Consider the following 23392-nt stretch of genomic DNA (forward strand, 5'->3'; position numbering starts at 1 on the left):
TGGACCCCAGGGGGATCCGTGTCTCCTTGTGGGAACACACCCGTTTCCCTTGGAGGAGGAGCAAGGCTAGTCCTCAGACCTTGGGGTGTAGGGAGGCTGACTCTCCTGTGTTGGGTCCTTTTAGCCTGAGATGGGCTTGGGGATGAGCATATGACCCTTCCTAGCTGAGAAGAGCCAGCCCTGGGCCTTCGGTGGGAGCTCTGGGCCCCTCTGCTAAGCTGGTGGGAGCCACTGAGTCCTGACATGACCCCATGTGGGGAGTGTGAAACTGGGACAGAGAAAACAGCTAAGGCAGACTTAAGTTCCACAGGATATTAACCTGGCTCCTGGATCCCACTATGCCTGAAGCCAGCACAGTTCTGCTTACGCGAGCAATTAAATCCCCTTCTGCTTCAGTCTGATGGAAGAGGGCTTCTACCGCATTCTGCCCCAGCCCAGGCCCCAAGGATGACAGAGCCAGACCGGATCCTGCCAAGGATGCCTTCCTCCGGCTGCCCCCCTCCCTCTGTAGGGGCTACTACCTGTCCCCAAGCCTGTTTCTCCATCTCACAAGCCACGTGGCTTTGGGCAAGTGACTTCGGCTCTCCGGGCCTGTTTTCTCATCTGTGAGCTGGGAATAATGGCATTAGCCCTCAGCGAGGTGACGGCCCAGGCCCAGGCGCAGCACCTGGCAAGGCACTGGGGTCAATGCCAGGGGGACAGGTGGCCCCTCAGGGGACTGGGCTTGTGCTGCCGCCCTGTCCAGTGTTCAGCAAGGGCCTGGCAGCTCATCACGGCCCTTGGGGGGCAGCCTCGTGTCCTCACATGTGGAAATGCAGGGCCCCGGCAGGTGAGAGGCCCCTACTCCCCTGATCACGCTGCCGTGTCCCTGTCCTGGGGGCAGGGGGTCCCCCCTCCAGGGCCACCAGCTGTCACTGAGCAGGAGGAGGGCTCGCCGGTATGACACACAGTCTCACACGACCTTTTGTCCCACTTTTTTTTTTTTTTTTTAAATTAAAACAGCAATCAGGCAACTGCCCCAACCAATCAGGGACAGGACCCGGGACGGGCAGTCCTTTCTTCAAAAAAATATATTTTCTTTTTTTTTTTTTTTTAAACAATACCAAAAGCAAATCCACAGCCCCTGTCGAGCCGGTCCCCAAGGAGAGTGAGTTGGATGGCTCCCCTAGCTCCTCTCTGAGCAGTGACCTTGGGCCCATGCTCCTAGACCCCAGCCTGAGCAGAGAGGGCAGGTCTTAGCCTGCTGGTCCCCTAGCAGGTGACAGAAAAGTGATCGGCTCCAAACCATGCAAGAAAAACCAGCCAAACCCACAAAGCGAAAGAAAAAAAAAAATCAAGAGGATAAATTAAAAAAATAAAAGTGAAACAACACCCCTAGAGGCGGCAGGCAGGGGCGAGGTGGCCCCGGTGCCCTTAGAGCCCTGTCTGCCAGTGCTGGGATGAAGGCCTCGGTGGCTCTGGCATCTGCCTCCTGGGGGCTCCAGGGGATTCACATGGCTCATCCCCCTACTGGGTCCCCCTGCCGATGCCGGGACAGAGTGTGGCCAGCCTTGGCCAAGTGTGCAAAGTCCATTCAGTCGAGAGATAAAAAAATATACAACTTGGGTGGCATCCAGGGCCGGGCCAAGGCAGCGGCCTGCACAAGGCACCACTGCCTTCTCTGTGAGGGGCGTCCGGCCCCTCCAAGTCCGGAGTCTCAGAGTCCTTGGAGCAGCGGGGGCGGAGGCACTGGAGGGCCCCGACGGTCTGGTTCTTTGGCACTTGGGACCAGCAGCCTGTCAGGCGGGAGCAGCCCCCTGGATTCCTCCCGGGTGCCCAAGGCCAGGTTGGCAGTAGCTTATGGGTGTGGGCAAGCACTGCCGCAGCAGAGGGCTGCGGGGCGCCGCGGGGCCAGAGTGGGTCCAAGGCCCCGCCGCCTACGAGTCCTCTCCCAGGATCTCCTTCACAAAGGCAGCGATGTCGGTCTTCTTGGTTTTGTGTGAGGTGAAGAAAGGGTGTTCCTGATGGGGACAGAAGGCAGTCACCTTGGAGGCGGCGAGGTGGAGGTGCCCCTACATGCTTCTCCTGCCCAGCAAACTCCTAGTCATCCTTCCAGGACCTCTGCCCCCCAGAAGCCCTCCTGTTAGAGGCAACGCTCATGGCCTCCTCCTCAGCCCTCCCGCAGTCCACCCTCAACTCACTCTTCCCCGTGCATGCTAGGCCTCTGTCCCTCAGCGGGTAAATCCTTATTCACCCTTCTAGGCCCAGTTCCCCTGCAAAGCCTTCCCTGATGCCTCCAAAGAAAATGGTCCACCTGCACCACCACCCCCTTGCCCTCTGCCTCCCTCCACAGGGCCTGGCATGGAGCGGGGAGGAGGGAGCCAGGGTACATGGGAGTGAATGATGGACGGAGTTCCTAGGAGTGAATGCACAGACAAGACAGAGGAGCTGCCCACCAATGTGCACAGATGCAGCCCTCCCAGAGAGCCCCACCCACACTCACCATCAGCTCCAGGTAGCTCATGCGTTCCGCAGGGTTCTTTCTCAGGCTAGGACAGAACAGAGCAGGCTGAGGGCAGGCTGGGGCCAGACTGGCAGCGAAGGAGTGAGTCCAGCCCATCCAGGCCAGCCAAGCCAGTCTGGGTTCAGCCCTGTCCGGGCAGCAAGGGGACACACATGCTCCTCAGGCTCAGGGAAGAAGGGGCCGGACTGTTCTGGGGGGGCTTCCAAGGGCGGAGTGGGATCCATGGTGCAAACTACAGAGATATGGACCAAGTTTCTTTGCCTCTTGGGGTGTTAGCTTTCTTGTCTCTATAGTGATCTAGGGAATCTGCAATGATCCCAATACCAAAATGCTAACATTAACAATCACTTACTTGGTATCCTTAATCGGGATACCCCCTACCATGGGTCTTGGGAGAAAATGACTCTGTCTGCCAGGCTCACTTGTCTCCAGTCTTTCTTATTTTCCAATAAAAGAAATAAAGGCTACGAATTTTCCTCTGAGTATCTCTTTGGCCACAACACATAGATGTTGACATGTTATATTCTCATTGTCTTCACTTCTGACTAGTTTATGATTTTATTGTTTAAATCTCTCTCATAACCCAAGAGCGCCTTAGAAGAATTTACTTTTAATTTGCATGTAGCTTTTTTCTCTTCAGTTATGGATGTCCTGTTCCAGCTAATTACAGTCAGAGAACATGGCCTATATGGCTTTGCCTTCTGCCTCTTCCCCTATTTCCGTGGTAATCTCAAACATAATTAATTTTTATAAGGATCCTGTGGGCATTCTTTAATTTGATACGAAGTTCTAAACATCAATGAGAGCAAATTTGTTATGCACTTAAATCCTCCATATGCTTTTTGTTTTCTTTTTCCATCTTCGTGATCTGTCCATGTCTAGAGGGACTATATTAAAATCTCCCCACTAGGACCATAGTTTGTCAAATCTTCCTTGTACTCAAACTATTTCTGCCTTACTTCTTTTGATGCTATGTTGTTTGGGGGTTATTTGCTAAAGGAGAAGGAGACCAGGCCCAGGGAGGAGCTGGGATCTGGCCAGGACAGGGAGGGGTACTGACTGGGCTTGGGGAGGCCCAGAGGTCCGGGCAGGGCTGAGACTCACCACTGTGCAGTGAAGTCCACAAACTCGGGGGAGAAGCGGTCAGCTGGGAGCTGCGGGGACGGCTCCTCCACCACCTGCTTCAGCTGCTGGAACGGGGTCCCCCAGGACTCATAAGGAAACCGCAGGATGGCCATCTCGATCTGCAGTGGAAACAGCGGCACTGGGTCAGATGCACCCACATTCTGCATGCGGAAGCAGGACCTTCACAGATCCTGCCTGTCCTGGTCCAGCACCCAGAGCTGGACTGTGAGGCAGGTCAAGGGGCTGATAGGTGACATCATACCAAAGATGAAAGCCAAGGGGACACCAGTAGTTAGTTCTTCTGACCCAGACAGCAGCTATGGCTCATGGAGCAAATCCAACCCTGAGTTTTGACTGGCTCAGCTATCATCGGGTTTTCAAACAATCTGAATTCAGAAGATTGTACATGTAAACCCAGGTTTCAGCTAATCTGGAAAAGTCAGAGGAGCTGGCAACCTGGGGACGCTTTCCCACAGGCCGCCGCCAGCAAAGGAACTCGGATAGGCAACCGGTTTCCCTTTCCTTTGCCACAGGCCACGCCCCACTCCCTAATGTCTCAACAATGACTTAAGCGTCTGCTGCCATTTATTTGAGCTGTTGTTATTACCGAAAGGGCAAACAGGAAATGAAGTGACTGTCATGTGTTTGCAGAAGGAATGTTAAGACTGTGAGGTCTGCCTTTGACCGTGAGTTTCATCTCCTGGACTGTGCAACAATCCACCAGACTCCATGAGGAAATGAACTTTACAGGCCCCTCCTCCTCCACAGAGCCCCCACTGCCCAGCCACCAATACCTGTAAGGCCAATCGCCAATGCCTCCCCCTCCAGGAAGCCTTCCGGCTCTGACCTCATCTCTGTTTCTCCCTGACTCCCTGGACACAAGGCTACCATGGCCTCATCTCTCCTACTAGACCCGGACCTCCCTGTGCCCTGGGTGCCTCCCTTGCAGTTGGCAGGAGTCATCTGTGGGAAAGACTGACAGCTCGGGACTTCCCTGGTGGTGCAGTGGTTAGGAATCCGCCTGCCAATGCAGGGGACATGAATTCGAGCCCTGGTCCGAGAAGATCCCACATGCCGCGGAGCAACTAAGCCCATGCACCACAACGACTGAGCCGGTGCTCTAGAGCCCGCAAGCCACAACTACTGAGCCCATGAGCCACAACTATTGAAACACGCTCACCTAGAGCCTGTGCTCTGCAACAAGAGAAGCCACCACGATGAGAAGCCTGCATACCGAAACGAAAAGTAGAGCCCGCGAGCCACAACTACTGAGCCTGTGAGCCACAACTACTGAAGCCCTCGCACCTAGAGCCCATGCTCTGCAACAAGAGAAGCCACCACCACGAGAAGCCCGCACACCGAAACGAAAATAGCCCCCGCTGACCGCAATGAGAGAAAGCCCGCACAGAGCAACGAAGACCCAAGGCAGCCGATAATTAATTAATTAGTTAATTAATTTTTTTTTTTTTAAAAAGACCAGCAGCTCACAGCAAACTCTGGGTTCCGATTTTGGCTGCTGAGATGAAAACACAAATCAGGTCCACCCAGGCCCCCTTCCCTGACAAGTGATCACCGTAATGACCAGAAGAGACCTCAGCTCAAGCAAACGCTTCTTGTGGGTGGTGACTGGCACCCAAACAGATCGCTAGTCACTGTGCGAAGAAAGCACCTTCCCGTTAGGCTACAGGCCGCTTTCCAGCCAAGACACGAACGCACCCCACAGATGGCGGTGGCACACTGCGGGGGGCGTGGGTGTGAGCCTGGATCCTCCTCACAGGACAGAGTCAGCCTGCTTTTTTCCCTAGAGTTTCCAATGATGCTGACACACAGAAGTGAGGACCCGGCCTGGGCTGCGGAGAAGGGCCACCAGAGTTTACAAGTAGGAAAACAGAGGAGTGTCCGAACCCTGGACCTCGTAATTCCTTTCCTGGTAATTTCTTCTAAGGAGCTCAAAAAAAGAAGAACAAGAATATAAACAGCCTCTGGGCACAGAGACGCACAGTACGATGTTCTCTGTGACAGGATGACCGTCCAGCGCCAGGGCTGAGCCCCACCGTGACCGTGAGGGCCACAGGTACAAGGAGCTCCTTAACTGGGGGTCGGCTGACTTCTCGACGGGCACCGTGAGCGCTGGGTGAAGTCCAGTGGACGCGCCATCAGAGACGTCGAGAACCGCAGCGCCGCCCCTCGCCCCACGGCGCGCACAAGGCACCTGCAGACGCTCCCCCGAGACACCGTGAGTTTTGACGACACGGTCTCTCCTCAGTCTGCGAAGCCGACCAACGTTTCTGTCCAGGGCCGAACTATCTCACGGGCCCCGGAAGCTCAAGGACCTGGAACAGCCCCTCCCGAACAGCAAGGGAGCCCCAGGCGGTACCATGGTGATGCCGAGGCTCCAGACGTCGGACTTGACGTTGTAGCCCTTCTGGTTCAGCTCCGGGTTGATTCTCTCAGGCTGTAAGAGGGACCGGAGCAGGGTCGCCCAGGCATCCTCAGCTGGGTCTGGCCTCCCCCACCCCAAAGCGAGGGGCCAGGGCTCAGCCATCCCACCTCCCCCGGGGCAGATGAGGAAGCTGAGGCCAGCGAGGGCCAGGGTCTCGAGGTGCAGGCCCGAGTCTTGCCACGCAGCTGCCCTGCCTGGGGCTCCCACCTTCGGGACACTGGGGGAGGGGTGGGACCCCGTGGGCCCCACCCGCCACCTCCGGGAGGTGAGACTTGCTACCCAAATGGGCACCACGAGGCCAGTCAGAAAGGGGTGGAGAGGGCCGGGCGGCAGACCCCTCTGCCCCCAACGGCAGGAAATTCGGGGTCTGGGGAGGCCACGTCCCTGACGGACACAGGGCACGGCGGGCGTGGCCAGGCCTGGCTGTTTCCTCCTGGGGCGGCCCAGGAGCCACTCACGGCCATGTAGGGCTTGCAGCCGGCATCCATCGTCTTGGCCACGGAATCCACCAGGTAGCCACTGATCCCAAAGTCGCACATCTTCACGTGGCCCTCCTTGTTGATGAGGACGTTGGATGGCTTCACGTCTGCCAGGGGCAGGACACGCCTTTCAGCTCCCGGCTGTGGGGCCCCCACTGCCCAGGTCAGAGCTGGTGGCCACACAGCCAGGAGCCCCGGTAGGGGAGGAAGTCAGGGCTCTGGGGCTTCGCCCGGGACCGTGTCTTTGCAGCCAACCAGCTGGGACTCGGCCGCCACGTCCCAGCACAAGCTCTAGCTCTGCGGTCCACCCAGGCTCCAGGGGGACCCGTCACTGACAGCGTGGGCACTGGAAAGCACCCCGTGTCCAGCCAGAGGGCTCGGCACATTTGTCCAGGAAGCACAGGGCAGCAGCTAAAACACAGGAGACGGGTCTGCGGGAGAACCCAGAGCCCCCGGACTCGGGGTGGACACGGAGTGGGCTGGAGGGCACCGCAGGGACCTCCCGGCGAGCACACACACAGGACGCACACGCATCTCTGCTGCCTTCTACGGGGACTTCTGTGTGGATACAGACGCACAGAAAAAGGACCGAAGGCTCCGTGACAACGCGCCACTGAGCAGTCAAGGGGGCTGAGCCTAGTGAACTTGGTCTGGAAAAGCAGAGCACCTAGAACACAGACGAAGAGGCAGGACGCACAGGGCCGGGTGAGTCTCAGAATCATCGGGCCAAGCGGGAGGCTGAGGACAAGCAAAGCCAACCCACCACGGGGAAATCAGAGTGTGACTCCAGGGCGTGGCGGCTGGGAACGCCTGCGGGGGGGGGGGGGGGGGGGGGGGGGGGGGGCCTGGAGACGCCTTCGCCTTGATGGGCAGGGCGTGTCTTGCAGCACGTAGACGACACATCAAAACAGGATGGCTCAGCCTTCCCAGGACAAGGGTCCACCCATCCGTGCTCTGAGCACCAGCAAACGGAACCGGGACTGGGGCTGGGGGCTGAGGAAAATGGCTGGGGGGGAGTGGACAGTGGCCTGGACTGGGCGACGGGCTCAGCTGCTGACCCAACAGGTACGTCAGAGGCGGCTGCCCCGGAGCCTTGGTGGCGCGGGCCCAGCAGGACTGGGCAAGAGCGTGTGTGAGTGGCCAGGCCCCTTCCCGCCGGCCGGCCTGGGCACTGACCTCTGTGGATCACGGAGAGCTTGCTGTGCAGGTGCTCCAGGGCCCTCACAATCTGGCATTTGGAACAGGAAGAGGGGGGAAGAGACCGGAGGGCTGTGACTCCCGGTTGCATCAACAATGACAGAGCTGCAAGACACCCCACCCGGGGCCGTCCGTCGCCCTCTCCCAGGTACACACCCAACCCTTCACTACCCTAGGCTCCTGCCCACTCCCAGCCTTCGCCGTGGGGTCCCGGCAACCTTGGCGCAGACGCACTCGGCTCCTGCGCTGCTCTGAGTGGGCAAGGGTCTCGGGTGATATGCCTGGGACCCTGCAGAGTCCCAGACTCATGAGCCCCCAGGGTGCCGCCAGCCTCCTGGCAGAACCCCGCCCTCCGCAGCCTCCCTGCTTCCTCTCCCTCCCTCAGCAGTCAGTGGGCTACAGGCTCGGAGCCATTCCCCACAGGAATGACCCCAAAGATCCCGGTTCAACGCCAGGGGACGTTCACGCGTTCGCGGGTGCGGTCAGGAGGAAGGAGCTCTGGTTCGCTGCCTCCATTTCCCTTTCTGCCTTGGCTGCCGGGGTGCTCATGCCCAGGGCTGCCGCCCTGCCCTAGGGACATGCGAGCTCAGGAGGCAAGCACAGATGCGAACCCCTGCCCCGACACTATGCCTCTGTGAGCTGCCCCAGAGCGTCCTCGGCACGAGGAAGCTGTAAACACTAAGCCCTTTCCCGCGGCCTAGAAGCTCAGGAGCTGCACAGAAAGGCCCAGAGGGCCCGGCTCTGCCAAACTGGCGCAGCTCCCGGAGCCCCGGTCTCCTCAGCAGGGAGGCTCTGGTCCAGGGTGGCGGCAGCTGGGCTTCGAGGGGCCGCCGCCCAGGTTCAGGGCCACAGCTGGGGGCCACGCTGGGAGCCCGACTCTGCCCGAGACAACATCACCGGGAGCCCCACCCCAGCGGGGCCTGAGCCACTTACAGATACAGCGATTTCCCCGAGAATGTCCTCTGGGATCGTCATGTCCTTGTCCAGCACCTTCCGGTAGAACTTGTCCAGGGATGTGTCCATGAGCTCCATGCAGATCCACACGTCTCCCTGCACGTGGACACCCGGAACTCAGCCATGCCCGCCCAGGACTGCCTGGCCCGGCGTCCTCCCGTGCCCACCTCCCCGGAGCCGGCCAGCGCCCCCGACACACCCACACCCCTCAGCCTCCGCGGATGCCCCGACCCCCCCGCTCCTCCCCCTTCCCGAGGCTTGCCCACTCTGCTGGCGCCTCACGGCAGCCTCCCCGCGCTGCCACCTCTGCTCTCCCCCACCTGACCCCTAATTCCACGGCAGGCTCCAGAGAGAAGTGACTGTGTCCCTCCGGTGGGGGCTTCTGGGACGCGCCCGTGCCCGCTCAGCTCCGTGCCCCAGCCCTGCAGACCCCTCCTGCCTCAGCCCCGTACCCGCCCCCGCGCCCCCCACGGCTCGTCCCAGCTCTGAACCTGGCAGACGGGTCCTTCCTCCGCCAGTCCCCGCCGCCCGCCCCTACCCAAGACAGCCTTCTGAGAAGGCGGGGGGGTGGGGGGGTGCAGCATGCCCTGGGGGGATCCCCAAGCCCCCGGGCCCCCTGCCAGCTCTGACCCGGCCTGGGCCTGGCTGAGCCCCCAGCCCCGGGCCCGCCCCCCGAGGGCCCACCTCTCTGAAGAGGGCCCCGTAGAACGTGACGGTGTAGAAGCAGTCGACCGTGCGCATGTTCACGTCCAAGTCCATGAGCAGGCGCTTCTGCTCCTGCGAGTTCACGGTGGCCCGGATGCGCTGCGGGGCGAGGGCTGCGGTCAGGGGCCGGGAGCAGGGGTGCGGCCCCCGGTGCCCCCGGCCCTGACGGCCCAGCGCTGGGGCCCCTGCTCACCTTCACAGCCATGATGGTGCCACTCTGCGCGTGCCGCACCTTCTCCACTACCCCGTAGGCGCCTCGGCCCAGCTCCGAGATGGTCACCAGGTCATCCGCCTCCACCTCGAAGTTCTTCGGGGACACAAAAGAGAGAGGGTTCACGGGGCCGAGTCAGGCACCAGTGGAGACGCTGGGGCAGCAGAAAGAGAGGACCGCCAGCCAGTCAGACCTGTGCTCAAATCCTGCCCCAACCACTTCTGCTGTGTGCCCTGGGGCAACTCACTCAACCTCTCTGAGCCTCCCCTCACCTTCTATAGAACAGGCACAGCACCTACTTCCAAGGGCTGCTGCGAGCTGTCAGCAGGCCGGTCTGGGAAGTGCTCCCAGAGGCGTGGGGCCCTTGAGAGATGCTCCTTCCCTCTCGCCCCGCCCCACGCAGGTGGCCAGACTGAGTCACTCGTTCGGCACCTACTGCATGCAAGTCCTTGTTTCAGGCACCGGGGACACGGAGAGGCCAGCAGAGAGGCCTCGCCTCACAGGGAGAGGCCAGAAAAGGGAGCAAGCGGGGGGACGGACAGGACACCCTCGGCGTGTCCCGTGGTCGACACACAGTCCCCAAGCCGGGCTTCCCAAGCCATCAGGAAGTGCGGGTGAAATGCAGGTTCCCGGGCACCGGCCCCAAGGGCAGGGCCAGGGGTCTGCACGCTCAGCACCGCTCCTCTGGGGCTGGGGAGCTGCAAGCCGGCTCCGGCTCACCAGGGCCCCAGGAGGCAGCCGCCACCTCCGCCCCAGACGGGCCGCTGGTCGGCAGCGGAGAGCCAGCGCTCCGCCCCAGCCCGGCTCGGTCCACCACCCACAGCCACGGCCCAGGGCCCGACGACACCTACCCTGTCCCCGATGGTGATGAAGGCCCGGGAGTCCAGGTTCCGGGGGGGCCTGCAGGGAGGAGCGGGGCCGTGAGCCCGGGGAACCGCGCCCCCCTGAGCGGGCAGCCCAGCCTGGCGCACATCCTGCCCGGGAGCCCCCACCCCCCAGCCACCGGGCGTCTGCGGGGCAGCACGCGGTGCACCACGCGGACACGGCCAGGGCCTCGCCTTCCGTCCTCGACGGGAGAGCAGGGCCCTGGGCAGCTGCCCAGAGGAGGTGCCGCCCAGGCAGGGGCCCGGCTCTCACGGTGGCCCCTTCGGGAGGCCGTCTGGGCGGCGCCGGGGGAAACCCGAGGCCGACTCACGCGGGGCTGGGCGCCGGCGGCTTGGACACGCAGGCGATTCGTAAATCCTTCTTCCTCCTGGACTTTCCTGAGTGGGAGGGAGAGACGGGGGCGCCCGCTCAGCCACTGCTCGGTCAGCGTCTCCCGGGACAGGCAGGACCGCAGGGCGCGGCACAGACACCGACGCCGCGGGTCAGCGCGGTCGGCGCCGTGATGGGGCCCCGGGGCCTCCGGGAGCCCGGAGGACGCGCCCAGCCTGGGCTGCGAGGCCTGAGCCGGGCCAGTCCTCCTGGAACAGTCACCCCACAGCCACCGGAGAAGAGACGGGCCTCCGAGGAAGACGCACCGTCACAGACCGGCCCCCACGGCCCCCATCGGGCCCCCGCGCTCCTACCCACGCAGAGTCCTATGTCCCAAGTTTCCCTGAAGGCCTGAATTGTGTCCTAACCCCTGAAAGCTGAAGTCCTAACCCCAAGTACCTCCAAGCACGGCCCTATTTGGAGATTTACAGGGGTCAACGAGCTTAAAACGAGGTCATTCAGGTGGCGCCCTAATCCAACATAACACGGGCGCCCTTTTAAAACGGGGAAATCTGGACACAGAGACAGACACGCGTCAGAGCAGACGGCCGTCCGCGGCCCCGGGGGCGAGACCGGGGAGGCTCCTCCCGGCACGGCCGCAGCGGGACCAGCCCGGCGACACCTGGATGGGCTCCGGCCTCCAGACGGGGGACAGGAGGTTCCGGCGTCGAAGCCGCGCCGCGTGTGGGGCTTTGTCCAGCAGCCTGGGAAGGTAGCAGGGCCTCTACCCACCCCACCCCCGTGCGGTGCTAACCTCGGTGGGGGGGCACCCGCCGAGCCAGAGCCCCGCTCTACCGCCCACCCCGCCTCTGAGCCTCGACGTCCCCACCCGTCGCGCTGGACGCAGACGTGGGCTGGGGGCCCTGCCGGCAGGCATCACATGCAACCCAGCCGGGGGTGTCCACAGCCAGGCCCACGGGCCGGGACCCTGTGTGCTGCCACCCCGCCCCTCTCAGCCTCAGCTTCCCCAGAAGGGGCCCCGGGTGGACAAAGTAGGAGGACAAGGACCACCTGCCAGGCCGTCGGCCCCCGGCTCAGGCTGGAAAACGGGGCCAGGGCCGAGGGCAGGACGGTGAGTCGGGAAAGGACCGCACGTGCACCCAGGTCTGCCGGCGCCGCAGCCGGGGGCTCCGGGCGGGGCAGGACGCCCCCTGTGGGATGAGGGCGCTGGGCCGGCCGGGCTCCCAGTACTGCCAAGCCGCCGTGCGGGGCCAGCTCGCCAGCCCTCCACATGGCCCTCCCCGCGCACAGGCGGCGAGACGCGGGCGCCTGTGCCCACAGCCACACCCGACGCTGGCGGCGTCCCGCCCAGGCTCACGCCAGGCTGGGAGCGGGGGAGGCTCCTGGGGGCCCACCTTTCTGGGGAAGTGAGAAGTAAGCCCAGCAGGCCTGCAGGGGCCGAAGCAGGGCAGATCCAGGCCCGGGCTCGGACCCACGGCCTCATCTCACCCCTGCCCGCTGCCCCCGGCACACTGCAGTGGCCCTGGGCCTCGGTCTCCCCATCTGTGAGGAGCCCCGCCCCCAGCTCTAGCCAACAGGGTGGGAGGTGAGAGGGGCCCGGCGGGGTCCACGTCCCAGGGGAGGAGGACCACCCAAGGTGCGGGCAGGGCCAGCTCTGGCCGGGCCCACTCACCCTGGAGGCCGGAGCCTGTGCACATCCTCACCACACGGCCCCAGGAAGCCCACCCCCACCCTCCAGGGTGCTGGGTGGGCCTGAGTCCCGAGGCAACGCCGTCCTCACCCCTCACCGCCAGGGACCGACAGGAAGTGTCGCCTCTCCAAGCCTCTCTGGCCAGCTAAGAGTGCGAGCCGGTGCGCGGCACACGGTCGGTGCTAAAGGAGAATCGGCATCGAGAGCGCTGGGCGGACCGGGGACCCGACCAGGACTTCCCGAAGCCAGAGCGGAAACGGCGCCCACGTGCCTCTCCTGCAGGCACGTCCTTCCGCCTCCTGCCCAAGGCCCCGTGCCTGGTGCCGCAGGTGTGCACCAGGGCACCAGGAGACCCTGTGCACACCCCCCCGAAGCCACCTCTGAAGCGGCTTCGGATCAAGCCTCCAGCACACCCTGCTATGCAGCCCCAGCGCCTCATCTGTGAATCCACACAGGCCCACGTGCTCGGGCCCAGCAGCGGGGGTGGGTCCCGGCACCACTGTCCACGATAGGAGGGGTGACCAGCTACCCGGGGAAGACGAGGCCGGGCCCAGCTGTCCTGAGAGCTGGGTGAACCACCAGGAAAAGTCCGGTGGGGGTGGGGTCCCACCATCTACCCCAGGGTGGGTGACGTAGGCAGACACTTGCAGCCTCTCCACAGAAGCACGCCCGGGGGCCCCCAGATGCCAGGCTTGGGGTGCATCCATCTGCGCCCTGGCGGCCAGCAGGAGAGCCTCAGTCCTGGCCAAAGGCCCTGACCTAGGCAGCCCCGGGCCTGCGGCCGAGTCAGTGCTCTGATGGCACAGTCCACAGCCCCAGAGCCGGGGTCGCTGCTCACTCCACACCAGGCTTGGCTCTCACGCAACCCTGTTGCCAAAAGCATGGGCTCTCTCTGCCACAAGTTCAAATCCCACCTTTGCCCCTTACAGGCTGGGTGATCTTGGGCAAGTGCCCACACCTCTCTGAGCCTCAGTATCTTCATCCGTACGATGGGGACAAAAACAGCACCTCCTATGAATTCCCTGCTGGCACAGTGGTTAAGACTCCACGCTCCCAATGCAGGGATCCCGGGTTCAATTCCTGGTCAGGGAACTAGATCCCACATTCATGCCACAACTAAGAGTTCGCATGCCACAGCTAAGGAGCCTGCGTGCCACAACTGAGGAGCCTGCCTGCCGCAACTAAGACCCAGCACAACCAAATTAAAAAACAAACACAAAAACCAGCACCTCCCTGTACAGTTATCAGATAAAGCACTTAGAACAGCGCTCAGCCTGCATCGAGCTGCTTCACCACCTCTGAACCCCCAGGGGCCTGTCCAGGACCTGACAGGCGCCACTGCCTGCCCCCAGCACGGAGGTGTGCCATCTGCGCAATCGTGACCTTGTGTGTGGAGAGATTCCATCCCGTTTTACAGACGAGGCAAGGCGGCTGGTTGTCCGGGGCCAGGGTGGGGGGTCTCCCTCCAAAGCCCTTTGCCCATGAGAGCGGCAACCTGCCACTCACACACGGGCCCTTCCCATCTCCCCCAGACGCCCCAACGCCCCTGGAGGAAGAGCTCTTGGCCTCATTTTACTTGGGGAAACCGAGGCTCGGAGCTGGAGTCACTGCACGTTAGTCAAGGGTCTGGCCAGGAGTCACACCTGGAGACCCCAACAGGCCAGGCCAGCGGCTCACAGCACCCCTCCTGCAGGGAGGAGGGGACAGGCCTGCCACACACCCCCCAAGGGAAGCCAGCACATTCCACACGCCAAGAGGAAAACAGAAAAGCCGGGGCTTCCGTTCCTGAGGCCACTTCTGTGCTGCCCCCGGATCACACTAAGTCACCACCAGGCCCCAAGGTGGCGCAGGGGTCCACGGCGTGTGGAGGCCACAGGCCAGGCCAAAGGAGGCCCAGCTCTGCAGCCCGGCTCGAACCCAGCACAGCGCCCTCCTGCCCGCACCTCTACTTCTCACCCACCCGGAGGTGCACGTGCCGCCCTAAAAGGCAGGGCCGAGGGTCTGGCGCACAGTAGGTGGCCCTCTAATGGCCCACAAGTGGACACCAGTTATTGTCAGTGCCTCTGCAGAGGTGAAAAAAATCCATCCTAAGTAACCAATATGGGTGGCTTTTATTCTTGACTTGACGCCACTTTGTAACCAGAAAATAAAACATTTTAAGTTAAAAGGTAACAATCCACATGGGGTCTCCGGGGCTCACAGCTGCAGGCCCCCCTGCGCCTTCTCTGCTCTCAGCCCCCTTTCCCCCTTCCTTGGGCTCAGCCTGCACACCGATGGCCCGCCCCGGGCTTTGGGAATGTCCCCCTGACAAGCCTCAGCCTCCCAGCCTGTGGCTGCAGTGGCGGTGGGGGGGAGGGGAAGAGGGCGAGGTCCCCAGGCCTACGTCTAGAGTGACACAACTGGGTGTGCGGGGCGGCCAGAAGCAGGCTGCCGGCCCCTCCCACCGTCTGCCGGAGATGTCGGAGCCGGGCCGGGGCTGCCCAGGTGCAGGCCACCGTGGCGACTGTCACCACGACAAATGGACTTCGTGGGCTGCCACCTGCAAAGCACGACGAGCCCGCCAGCCTCGGCTTGCAGGGCTCCCGGCGCAGGAGGGCGCAGTACCGGGCGTCTGTGTCCTCGTCCGCTCCGGCCCTCTAGCGGAGCCACAGGAAGCAACGAGGACTCCAGCCACGGCCTGAATGAGCCACCGCTGTTCCCAGCCCGGGGCCTTTGCCGGTTCTGTCGTCTCTGCCTAGAGCGGTCTTCCCTGCAACTGCGTCCCAGCTGACGTGTGAGCCTCAGCTTCTGCCTGTTCAGAGGGGCCCTCCTGGCCGTGCAGCTAAGCGCCCTTGTTAACCAGCTCTCCCGTGTCCGGCCGGCGCCTCCCAAGTCACGGCCCTGTCGTTACATCTCAGAGGCGGCACTGACTCCGGAGCCAGGCGGCCTGGGCTCGAAAAGCTCGTAAAGCTGCCGCTTCCTAGCTGGGTTGCCCTCAGGCAAACGACTTCACCTCTCTGGGCCTCAACTATGACGTGGGGACGACGGACCGACCTCGCACGGGTATCAGCGCATCCCCCGCCTTAGCGGTCCTGGCGCGAGGAAGATTAGACTGAGCCGCCTGGGGACGCGCGGGAGCCACGCTAACGCCGGGCCCGCAGCCCCGACGGCCACTCCGTCAACACCCTCAGCGGGCCTGGGAGCGCGCTCACGGGTCTGCTGCGCCGGGAGGGTTAGCGAGGAGGCGCCAGGCGAGGTCACGGTGAGCGTCTGGTGGCGAGCAGACCCTGAGCGGGGCCTGGGGAGGTTCCAACAAACCGCTGTGCCCGGCTCTCAGGCTCCGTCCGGGGCGGGGGGCAGGGCAGACAGCCCCGCACCACCGGCCCTACCGGGGCTCGCTCACACGGGAGCCCCACACCCCGCCACGTTCTGTCTCACCCGTGGCCTCGCCGGCTCCCACTTTGTTATTCCCGCCTCCTAGATTTGCATACTTGGGGTGCTTCTCGTGCTGCCTAATCCTGCTGGCGATGTCCTGGGTCCCCCGGGTCCGTGCCCATCAGGTAAGGAAGTGCGCACCACCACGGAGGCATCGGAGGCCAGATGTCAGAGGAGGGCCCCGCCCCGCCTGGCCCCGCCCCTGCCTGGCCCCGCCCCCGCCTGGCCCCCTCTCTCCTGTGGGGGTCAACACACTCCCACTGCTCAGGTGGGCAAACTGAGGCCCCGAGAAGGGGAGGCTCTCGGCGGGGCAGCAGATTCCCCTGCACAGTTAAGGTCTATCGCCAAGCCAAGGCCCACCCCCACCCCCCGATGTCATGTTACCGCTCTGCGGGCGTGTACGGCGAGGACACGGGGAGGCAGGCACGGCAGGGACATCCCCTCACGTTCACACCCGGCTCCCCAGCTCTGCAGTGGCCTCTCCCCAGGGTCCCGCAGAGTGGAGGGCTCTCTGTCTCCTGGGAGCCTCCACGGGCCAGGCCCGCACCCACCAGTGCCTTGAGCACCGAGCCCACAGCGGAGTGACAGGCTGGGCCGGGGCCGCTCAACCCGGCGGCTCTGCCCTGTGTCCCCGCAGCGGCACGGTGGCCCCCGGGCCAGGCCCTGGCCTCAGAGGCCTTCGGCACCCCTCGTCCCCCCCGACCTCCAGGGCCCTTCTCGCCTGCAGAGCCCGTGCGGATGGTCCCGAGCCCACCCAGCTCACAGCATCCGCGCCTTCAGCAGTGAGCAGACAGGGCCCTGCCCTCCCAGGATCGCGCTCTAACCACAGCCACGGGGCAAAGCCTGAAGACATTCTGCTTGTCACAACTTGGGATGCTACTGGTATCTGGTGGGTAGAGGCCAGAGGTGCTGCCCCATGAGCCAGAACGATCCGGCCCTAGACGCCCGGGGCTGGGGAGAGACAGGGCCACAGACAAAGCCAACTATGGGACAAAGTCCGGGTACACACCGTTTACGCAGATTTCCACAGCGCTAAGTGCTCTGAAGAAAAAGGAAGCAGGGGATCCTGCGGAGGTGAGATCTGAGCTGAGGCCGACAGGGAAGAGGAGGCGACCTGGAAAGCTCTGCAGCAGGGGAATTCAGGCAGGGTGCTTGCGCTGCAAGTGCCCACAGGCTCACCCAGCAAGGGTCCAACCACACTCTCCGGGTCTGAGCAGGGCAACTCGGGACGGGACGAGCTGGGCTGGGGTGAGAGGGGGTGGGGTGGCCCAGAGGCCCTGACCCAGGTGCACAGAAGAACAAAGCGGGCGGGAAACATTCTCCAGCGCCCGCGCCCGGAGCGGTCTCGGGCAGGCCTCCCATCCAGGCCTCAGCAGCCGCTGACCGCCAGCACCGAGGAAGCGCCGACTTACTGGAGGCACAGCAACGCCCCTTGGCCCCTTTTTTACTTCCTGGTGGCACCCAAACACCTCCGCTGACATCCGAGGGCCTTCACTTGTCCCTTCGTGCCCACTGGCTCATGCAAACCTTAAGACAAACCCTCGAAGCTGCGCAGCGACGCAGACGAGAAAACTCGGGGCTGTGGTACAGCTGCGCGGTCCGAGCGCTGCACCACTGGGGCTTGACGTTCGCTTGAAGCAACAGTGATGACAGCTGCAGGCACTCAGACGCGCGAACCCTGAGGCCCCACACTTGGCGCTGCCGCGGGTTAACACGCGGAGTCCTCCACGCAGGTCCCGGTATCACGCCCGCGGCGCAGCTCCCGACCGCCAGCCGGCTCTAGCCCTTCCCCCGACACCGCCGCACGCCAGTGTTGGTCCCACGGACCACGGTGTGGACACTGGCCCGGGGCTCCTGCGGGCCAGTGACACGTACATTAGGGCTTGATTTAAAACAGTAACACAGAAATGATGAGCACACACATCGGGCCAGGCGTCAGGGAGAGGCGACGCTGAAGGGCTGCAGGGGCACAGGAAGGTGAGATTTCTTTAGCTGGGTATTGGGTGTACAGAATTCACTTTTCTCTACTCTTTAAAACGTTGAGGTACATTCTACACATCCTTCCGGTGTCGCCCCGACAGGGCAGAAGGGCCCGTGCAGAGCAGCCCCGGGAGAGCACCGGGGCAGACGGGCCACTGGACGCGGCCTCGCAGAGAAGCCAGGGCGGCCCCTGGGTGCCAGCCCAGCCTGCGAGGACAGCCCAGAGAGGAGCTCAGGACAGGGCAGGGTGACGGCGACCTGTGCCCAGGACGGGGGGGAGGGGGGAGCCCTGTCGGGGGGAGTCTGGTGACCCCCCTGGGCTGGAACGTGGGCCCAAGCGTGGCGTCTGCGCAGAGGGGCTGCCTCCCGGCCCTGCCTGCTCTTCACGCCCTGTATGCGCAGCTTCGGGGGCTTTCCACGGCCACTGCTGGGGGAGCAGGCCTGACCACAGGGGCCACACCGAGAGGCCCGGCCGGTCCCTGGAGGGCGGTGAGCCCCAGCGTGGGGCGCTGAGCTCTGGGAGGCCTGCCCGTCCCCGCACCCAGCTGGGACAGGGCCCCGCGTGGCGTTCTTCTTCTGGGACCCAACAGTGACCCCTCCCAAGATGCTGACGACGGCCCCCACAGCGGCCTGGGCCCCGCCCGGCTGCTCCCACTCAGCTCAGCCCTGCCGCCCACCAACACGGAGGCCTTGGAGCCGGACCCTCAGAACCACTTCCCCTGCGGCGGCCTCCTTCCATTCCACGGCTAGGGCGCTCTCCGTGCCGCCCTGCGCTCCCGCAGCAGGTGCCCTGCCTGGCCCTGACGGAGCTCCACCCCCCCCCAACTCCCGGTCCCACACGCCCCCATGCTGCAGGGGACGCGAATGTGCAGGCGGAGGCGGGCATGCTGTCCTCCCCGTTCCCCGCAGGCCCTCCCCAGGAAGGCCCAGGAGGCAGTGAAGTTCCAGCTCCAGCTTGGGGGCCAGTGGGGAAAGAGCCTGGTATATTCTAGCTGCCATTACAGGACCCTGCAGACAGAGTCGTGTCCCAGAGCTGATAGTCCATCACCAGAGGTCCCCATCCGGGATGTTCATCCACCGAGGAACAACTGTCACCACCACGACAGTGAGAAAATAATAACAGATGACGTTTGTTTGACGGACACCGTCTCCCACCTTTACCACCACCCTGTGGGGGGCTGTTCGCTCCCACTTTACAGAAGAGGAGACTGAGGGTCAGAGAGGGCGCGTGAGGGAGCTGGGAAGCGGTGGGCCAAGTCAGAATTTGAACACAGGTCCGTCCACCCCCGGGGCCCAGTCTCTGCCCCACTTCCTGTCTCGCTGAGGTTCTTTGTGGGCAGAGGGCAGTCTCGCTGCTCCCAGGACCTGACACTTAACAAGAGTGGAATGAGGCTGTCTACACCTGTCCTCGTGGCTGCCGGCAAGACGGCATGCGGGGGTCCCACTCCCATGCTGCGGGTGAAGAAACCAAGGCCTCGCATCCGAGAGCCGGGCAGTGCCAGGGGACTGAAAGCATTTGCAGCAGGCAGCGGATGTCCTCTGTCACAGTGAAGGGGCTGAGCTGGGATCTGACAGCAGTCTTCACCTCTGCACAGCCCTGTCTCCTGGGAGCCCAGGGGACCCCGCACCACCTCCGCTCCTCGGCCCCCGGGAGCACTTCGGAGCCGGAGGGGGCCCTGGGCCAAGGGCGGTAAACAGCCGCGCCACCTGCCCCCGCTCCCTGAACAGAGGCAGCAGGGCCCTTGCCTAATAGAGGAAGTTCCTGGGGGGATGGGCGCAGGGCCAGGAGCGGGGCCACCTCCGTGCCCAGCTCCGGGCCACAGGCCGCCCGAGAGGTGGGGACTCCCAGCCCCCTCCCACCCACCAGCGGCCAGGCACCGGCCCTTTAAGCTGCAGCCAGCCGGCTGGCGTGCCCCGCGGGTGAGTCAGCGTCCAGTGCCCGCTGACTCATGCCGGAAGCCTTCCGCTGCCCCGGCCCTCTCCCCACACCAGCGACTCAGAACTTTGCTCCCTTCAGGCCCTGAGCCACAGGTCGGCGGACAGTTTCCTGTGCGTCACGCCAGGGGTGGGGGAAGTCCCCAAGTGCCACCCTCCAGTCCTTCCGAGAGCCGGGGCAGGACGGGACAGGTCAGGGGAGGGCAGCTGCAGAGCAGGAAGGGCCGGGACACGGTGCTCCTGCAGCCTCAGTGTCCCCGTCAGGCATCCGGGGGCCGCCGGAGGATCAACCAGGAAGTGCCCACGGGGGCAGCGCTCCCGGTGCGGCGGCCGGACAAACGTGGCCGGAGGCAGCAGACCCAGACTGTGCCGACCCCACGCGCGCCGGCCCCCTGGCCGCAGCTGCCCTCGGCCTCTGATCCCCGGCAGAGATGGCGCGCGGGCGAGGAAGCGGGGAAGACAGCAGGGCTGCAGGGCCCGGAGCCTCGCGCACCCCCGGAAGACTGCCAAGGGCTGTGGCGTGGAGGATGGGGCAGGGCACCCCTGCAGGGCAGAAAGCTTAGAGGTCAAGCTCCCTAAGGTCAAGTGCCAACCACATCCTGCTTGGTCCAAATTCCTCGAGAAGGTGGCGAGAAGGACAACGCTGTGGCCTGTGCCCAGGACGCGGAGGGCCGGGTCAAGCCACTCCTCCCATCTGACCTCAGTTTTGTCACCTGACAAATGGGTCGGACCGCAACGAGTATGAAATGTGCCAGCTGTAAAGGGCTCTGCACACGGGAGACATCACCTCTGCTCAGTCCGTTCTCCAGGCCAGGCACGGGCTAGAGGAGATGCCTCAGAACAGAGGTGTGATGGCGGAGGGGGGAGTATCCCACCAGCTCAGCCCAAGCACCCATCACAGAAATGGGACACAGAGGAGCACTGAGCACTAGAACAGCAGCTCCATCTGTCACAGCTGTGTGACCTCAAGCAAGGCAATGAACGCCTCTGAGCCTCAGCTTCCTCGTCTGTGAATGGGGCTGTGAGCAATAAATGGGCTAGCACATGGCACACAGAAAAACCTTGGTAAGTGGGAGCTCTTGGGATTTTTGGCAAGAGGTCATTGTGGCTTCCCCACCACATGCTGCCACAGACCCCTAAGAGGCTGACAGCGTCCCCACCCAACATCATCTGTTACTTGGACCCACAGACTGGAAATGCATCCTGGTCCTCTCTCTGCAGAGAGGCTCAGAGAAGGCAATGCCAGGACTCAGGTCACACAGCATTTGGGTGTTTCCCCAAAGTGCTTTATTCCTTCACACCCATGACCCTTCTCCCTTCCCAACCCTGCAACTTTAATTTTTATTTTGATGAGGCATTCCCTGCCTGGAAGAGCTGAAGGGCCTTCAAAAACAAACACTGCTTCCAACCTCTTCTTTCCACCCATGAAAACACTGTGGCCCAGAGAGATTGATGGACCTGCCCGAGGTCTCACAGCGCTGGCCAGGCCAGGCCTACACCTGGAGCTGGGGAAAAAAAGTGTCTGATTTCCCGGTTCTCAAGCTCCACGAGGTCTGCGCAGTGCAAGTCCCTCCCCAGCCGTCTTCCCCCTCGAGTGCCTCCTGGGTTACTCACGGTGGTTGGGCAATGGTCAGGGATCCGGCCTCCCACTTATGTAAGACGTAATTACCCTGCCCACCCGGCCGGCTGGGCTCTGGCCCCAGCCACAGCAGCCGCCAGGAGCAGGGACAGTGAAGGACCCACACCCTCCCCGGGACCCCGCAAGCCCTCCGGCTGCCTGGGCTCCCCCCACCGCAGAGAAAGAGAGGCAGAGACAACCCCTGATTAGGGCCCCCCTAAGTGCCAGCTGCTACCTTTCTCCCCCTCACTCTGCAGCTACAGCCCAACAGAGGCAAGGCCTGGATCCCACATGGCTGAGGCCTTTCCAGCAAGAAGAATGGTAACGGTAATAAAACGCAGCAAGTGCCCCTTCCCCAGCACCCCTGAGCTCTTCATCTCATCACCCACACTTGCCTAGAGCTCTTTAGTATTCACTATCTCACATCCTACGCCAGGAGTCCCCGGAAGGTAGGTGTGATAAGGGAACCGAGGCCCAGGGACAGAAAGTTAGGGAGCCGCGGGCAGCCCATTCATTACGGCTGCGTCCGGTTTGGAGCTCTCTCACACAGCCCAGCCCGCTGAGACTCCGACATGCCAAAAACATCCTTTCCTCTTCCTGCCAAAAAAATCCCCCTTTCGCCCTCCCAGTCTCATCCTCCCCCCATGCATGACAAACCGGGCCGCCGCAGCCGCCACCTCACAGAGATTTCCAGGAAGGCCGGCTGCCTGGAGAAAACAAGAGCAAGCCCATCGCACGGCCAGCACCCACCGGGCAGCCAGCCCAGGACCCACAGGCAGCGTCCGAGGTGAGCACATTCCCCCCCACCCGCCCCCGTGCACAGAGAAGCTTGCAAGTCCAGATGAAGGAGCCGATGGAGAGGCCATGCAGTAGGGTGGGGTGGGAGGCCAAGAGAGGTTCCCCGGAAGACAGGGCTGCAGACAGAGCTGCAGGACGGGGTGCAGGCCGCCAGGGATGGGGCAATGTGGGACCTAGGAGGGTGGAGAGCCTTGGGGGAGAGGACGGGGAGTTCTGAGCTGGACCGTGGCCAGGGCAGCCACACGGGAGGGGGCGTTTACAGAGAGATCCGCAGCAGGGGAGCACCACTGGGGGCCCAGGCTGGATACGGCCCTGAGACCCGGGAGTGGAAGGGGGTTGGGTGCAAGATCAGAGTGAATCCCACCTGGGTCCAGCTGAGAGACCCAGACTGCGAGAGTTTCTGTCCAAGGTGCAGTTAAGGCCCAAAGGGGGAGGTCCAAGCAAGGTTCCTGACCTGGAGCGGAGTGATCGGAACGAGACCCTCTCCCGACTTCGGGCCTGGGTGCAGCCCCAAGGCCTAAACTGGGGTCCGGCTGGGCCCAGGACCTAAGGGAGGCGTTCCGGGCAAGGGAGCTGCCCGGGTGCAGGCCGGGGGACCGCGCAGAGGTCGGGTCCGCAGCCCGCGCGTTCCTACCTTTGGACGCGGGCACACCGGCAGGCTGGCTCGCGGCAGGAGATTCCATGGTGCAGGCGGGTCGGGGCGGCGGCGGGACTAGTCCAGGGGGCGGCGAGCTCGGCCCGGGCGGAGCACGCTCATGGCTGCGGGCGGGCGGCCCGGGCGACTAGCAGGGCGTCGGCTGGTACGCGTCCGCGGCGGGCGGCGGCGGGGCCAGACTGGGCAGCGCGGCGGGGGCCCCGGCCGGACGGCGCCGACGCAGGCCCCGCCCCGCGCACCCATTGGCCCGCCGGTCTCCGGGCCTGGCCCCTGCCTATCAACCGCCGGCCGGGGCCTGCCCGTCAAGCTCAAGCCTCGCCCTTCATTGGCCCGGGGTACGGCTCCTCCCACCACCTGTCAAGCCCGCCCACCACCGGGAAACCCGTCAGGCCCCGCCCCCCAGGTCCAGGAGGGTCCCTCCCGCTGCTTGTCCGGACGCAAGCCCCGCCCACTCCCGCCTCGCGCGCGCT

General features: G+C 63.6%; 1 protein-coding gene across 1 annotated transcript; it reads right to left on the reverse strand.

The window, feature by feature from the left end:
• Window positions 1-962: 962 nt before the first annotated feature.
• On the reverse strand, window positions 963-23131 carry MAP2K3 (mitogen-activated protein kinase kinase 3). The gene is made up of 12 exons (XM_059048888.2): window positions 22902-23131; window positions 10813-10879; window positions 10469-10517; window positions 9600-9713; window positions 9386-9505; window positions 8681-8797; window positions 7727-7778; window positions 6530-6657; window positions 6006-6083; window positions 3608-3747; window positions 2483-2528; window positions 963-2000 (listed from the first exon to the last, which is right to left on the reverse strand). Exons 1-12 carry the CDS (start codon window positions 22948-22950, stop codon window positions 1917-1919), a joined length of 1044 nt encoding a protein of 347 aa, XP_058904871.1. The 5' UTR covers window positions 22951-23131; the 3' UTR covers window positions 963-1916.
• Between the last annotated feature and the right edge of the window lie 261 nt (window positions 23132-23392).

Source organism: Kogia breviceps, chromosome 19 (assembly GCF_026419965.1).
Source record: "Kogia breviceps isolate mKogBre1 chromosome 19, mKogBre1 haplotype 1, whole genome shotgun sequence".
NCBI lineage: Eukaryota > Metazoa > Chordata > Mammalia > Artiodactyla > Physeteridae > Kogia > Kogia breviceps.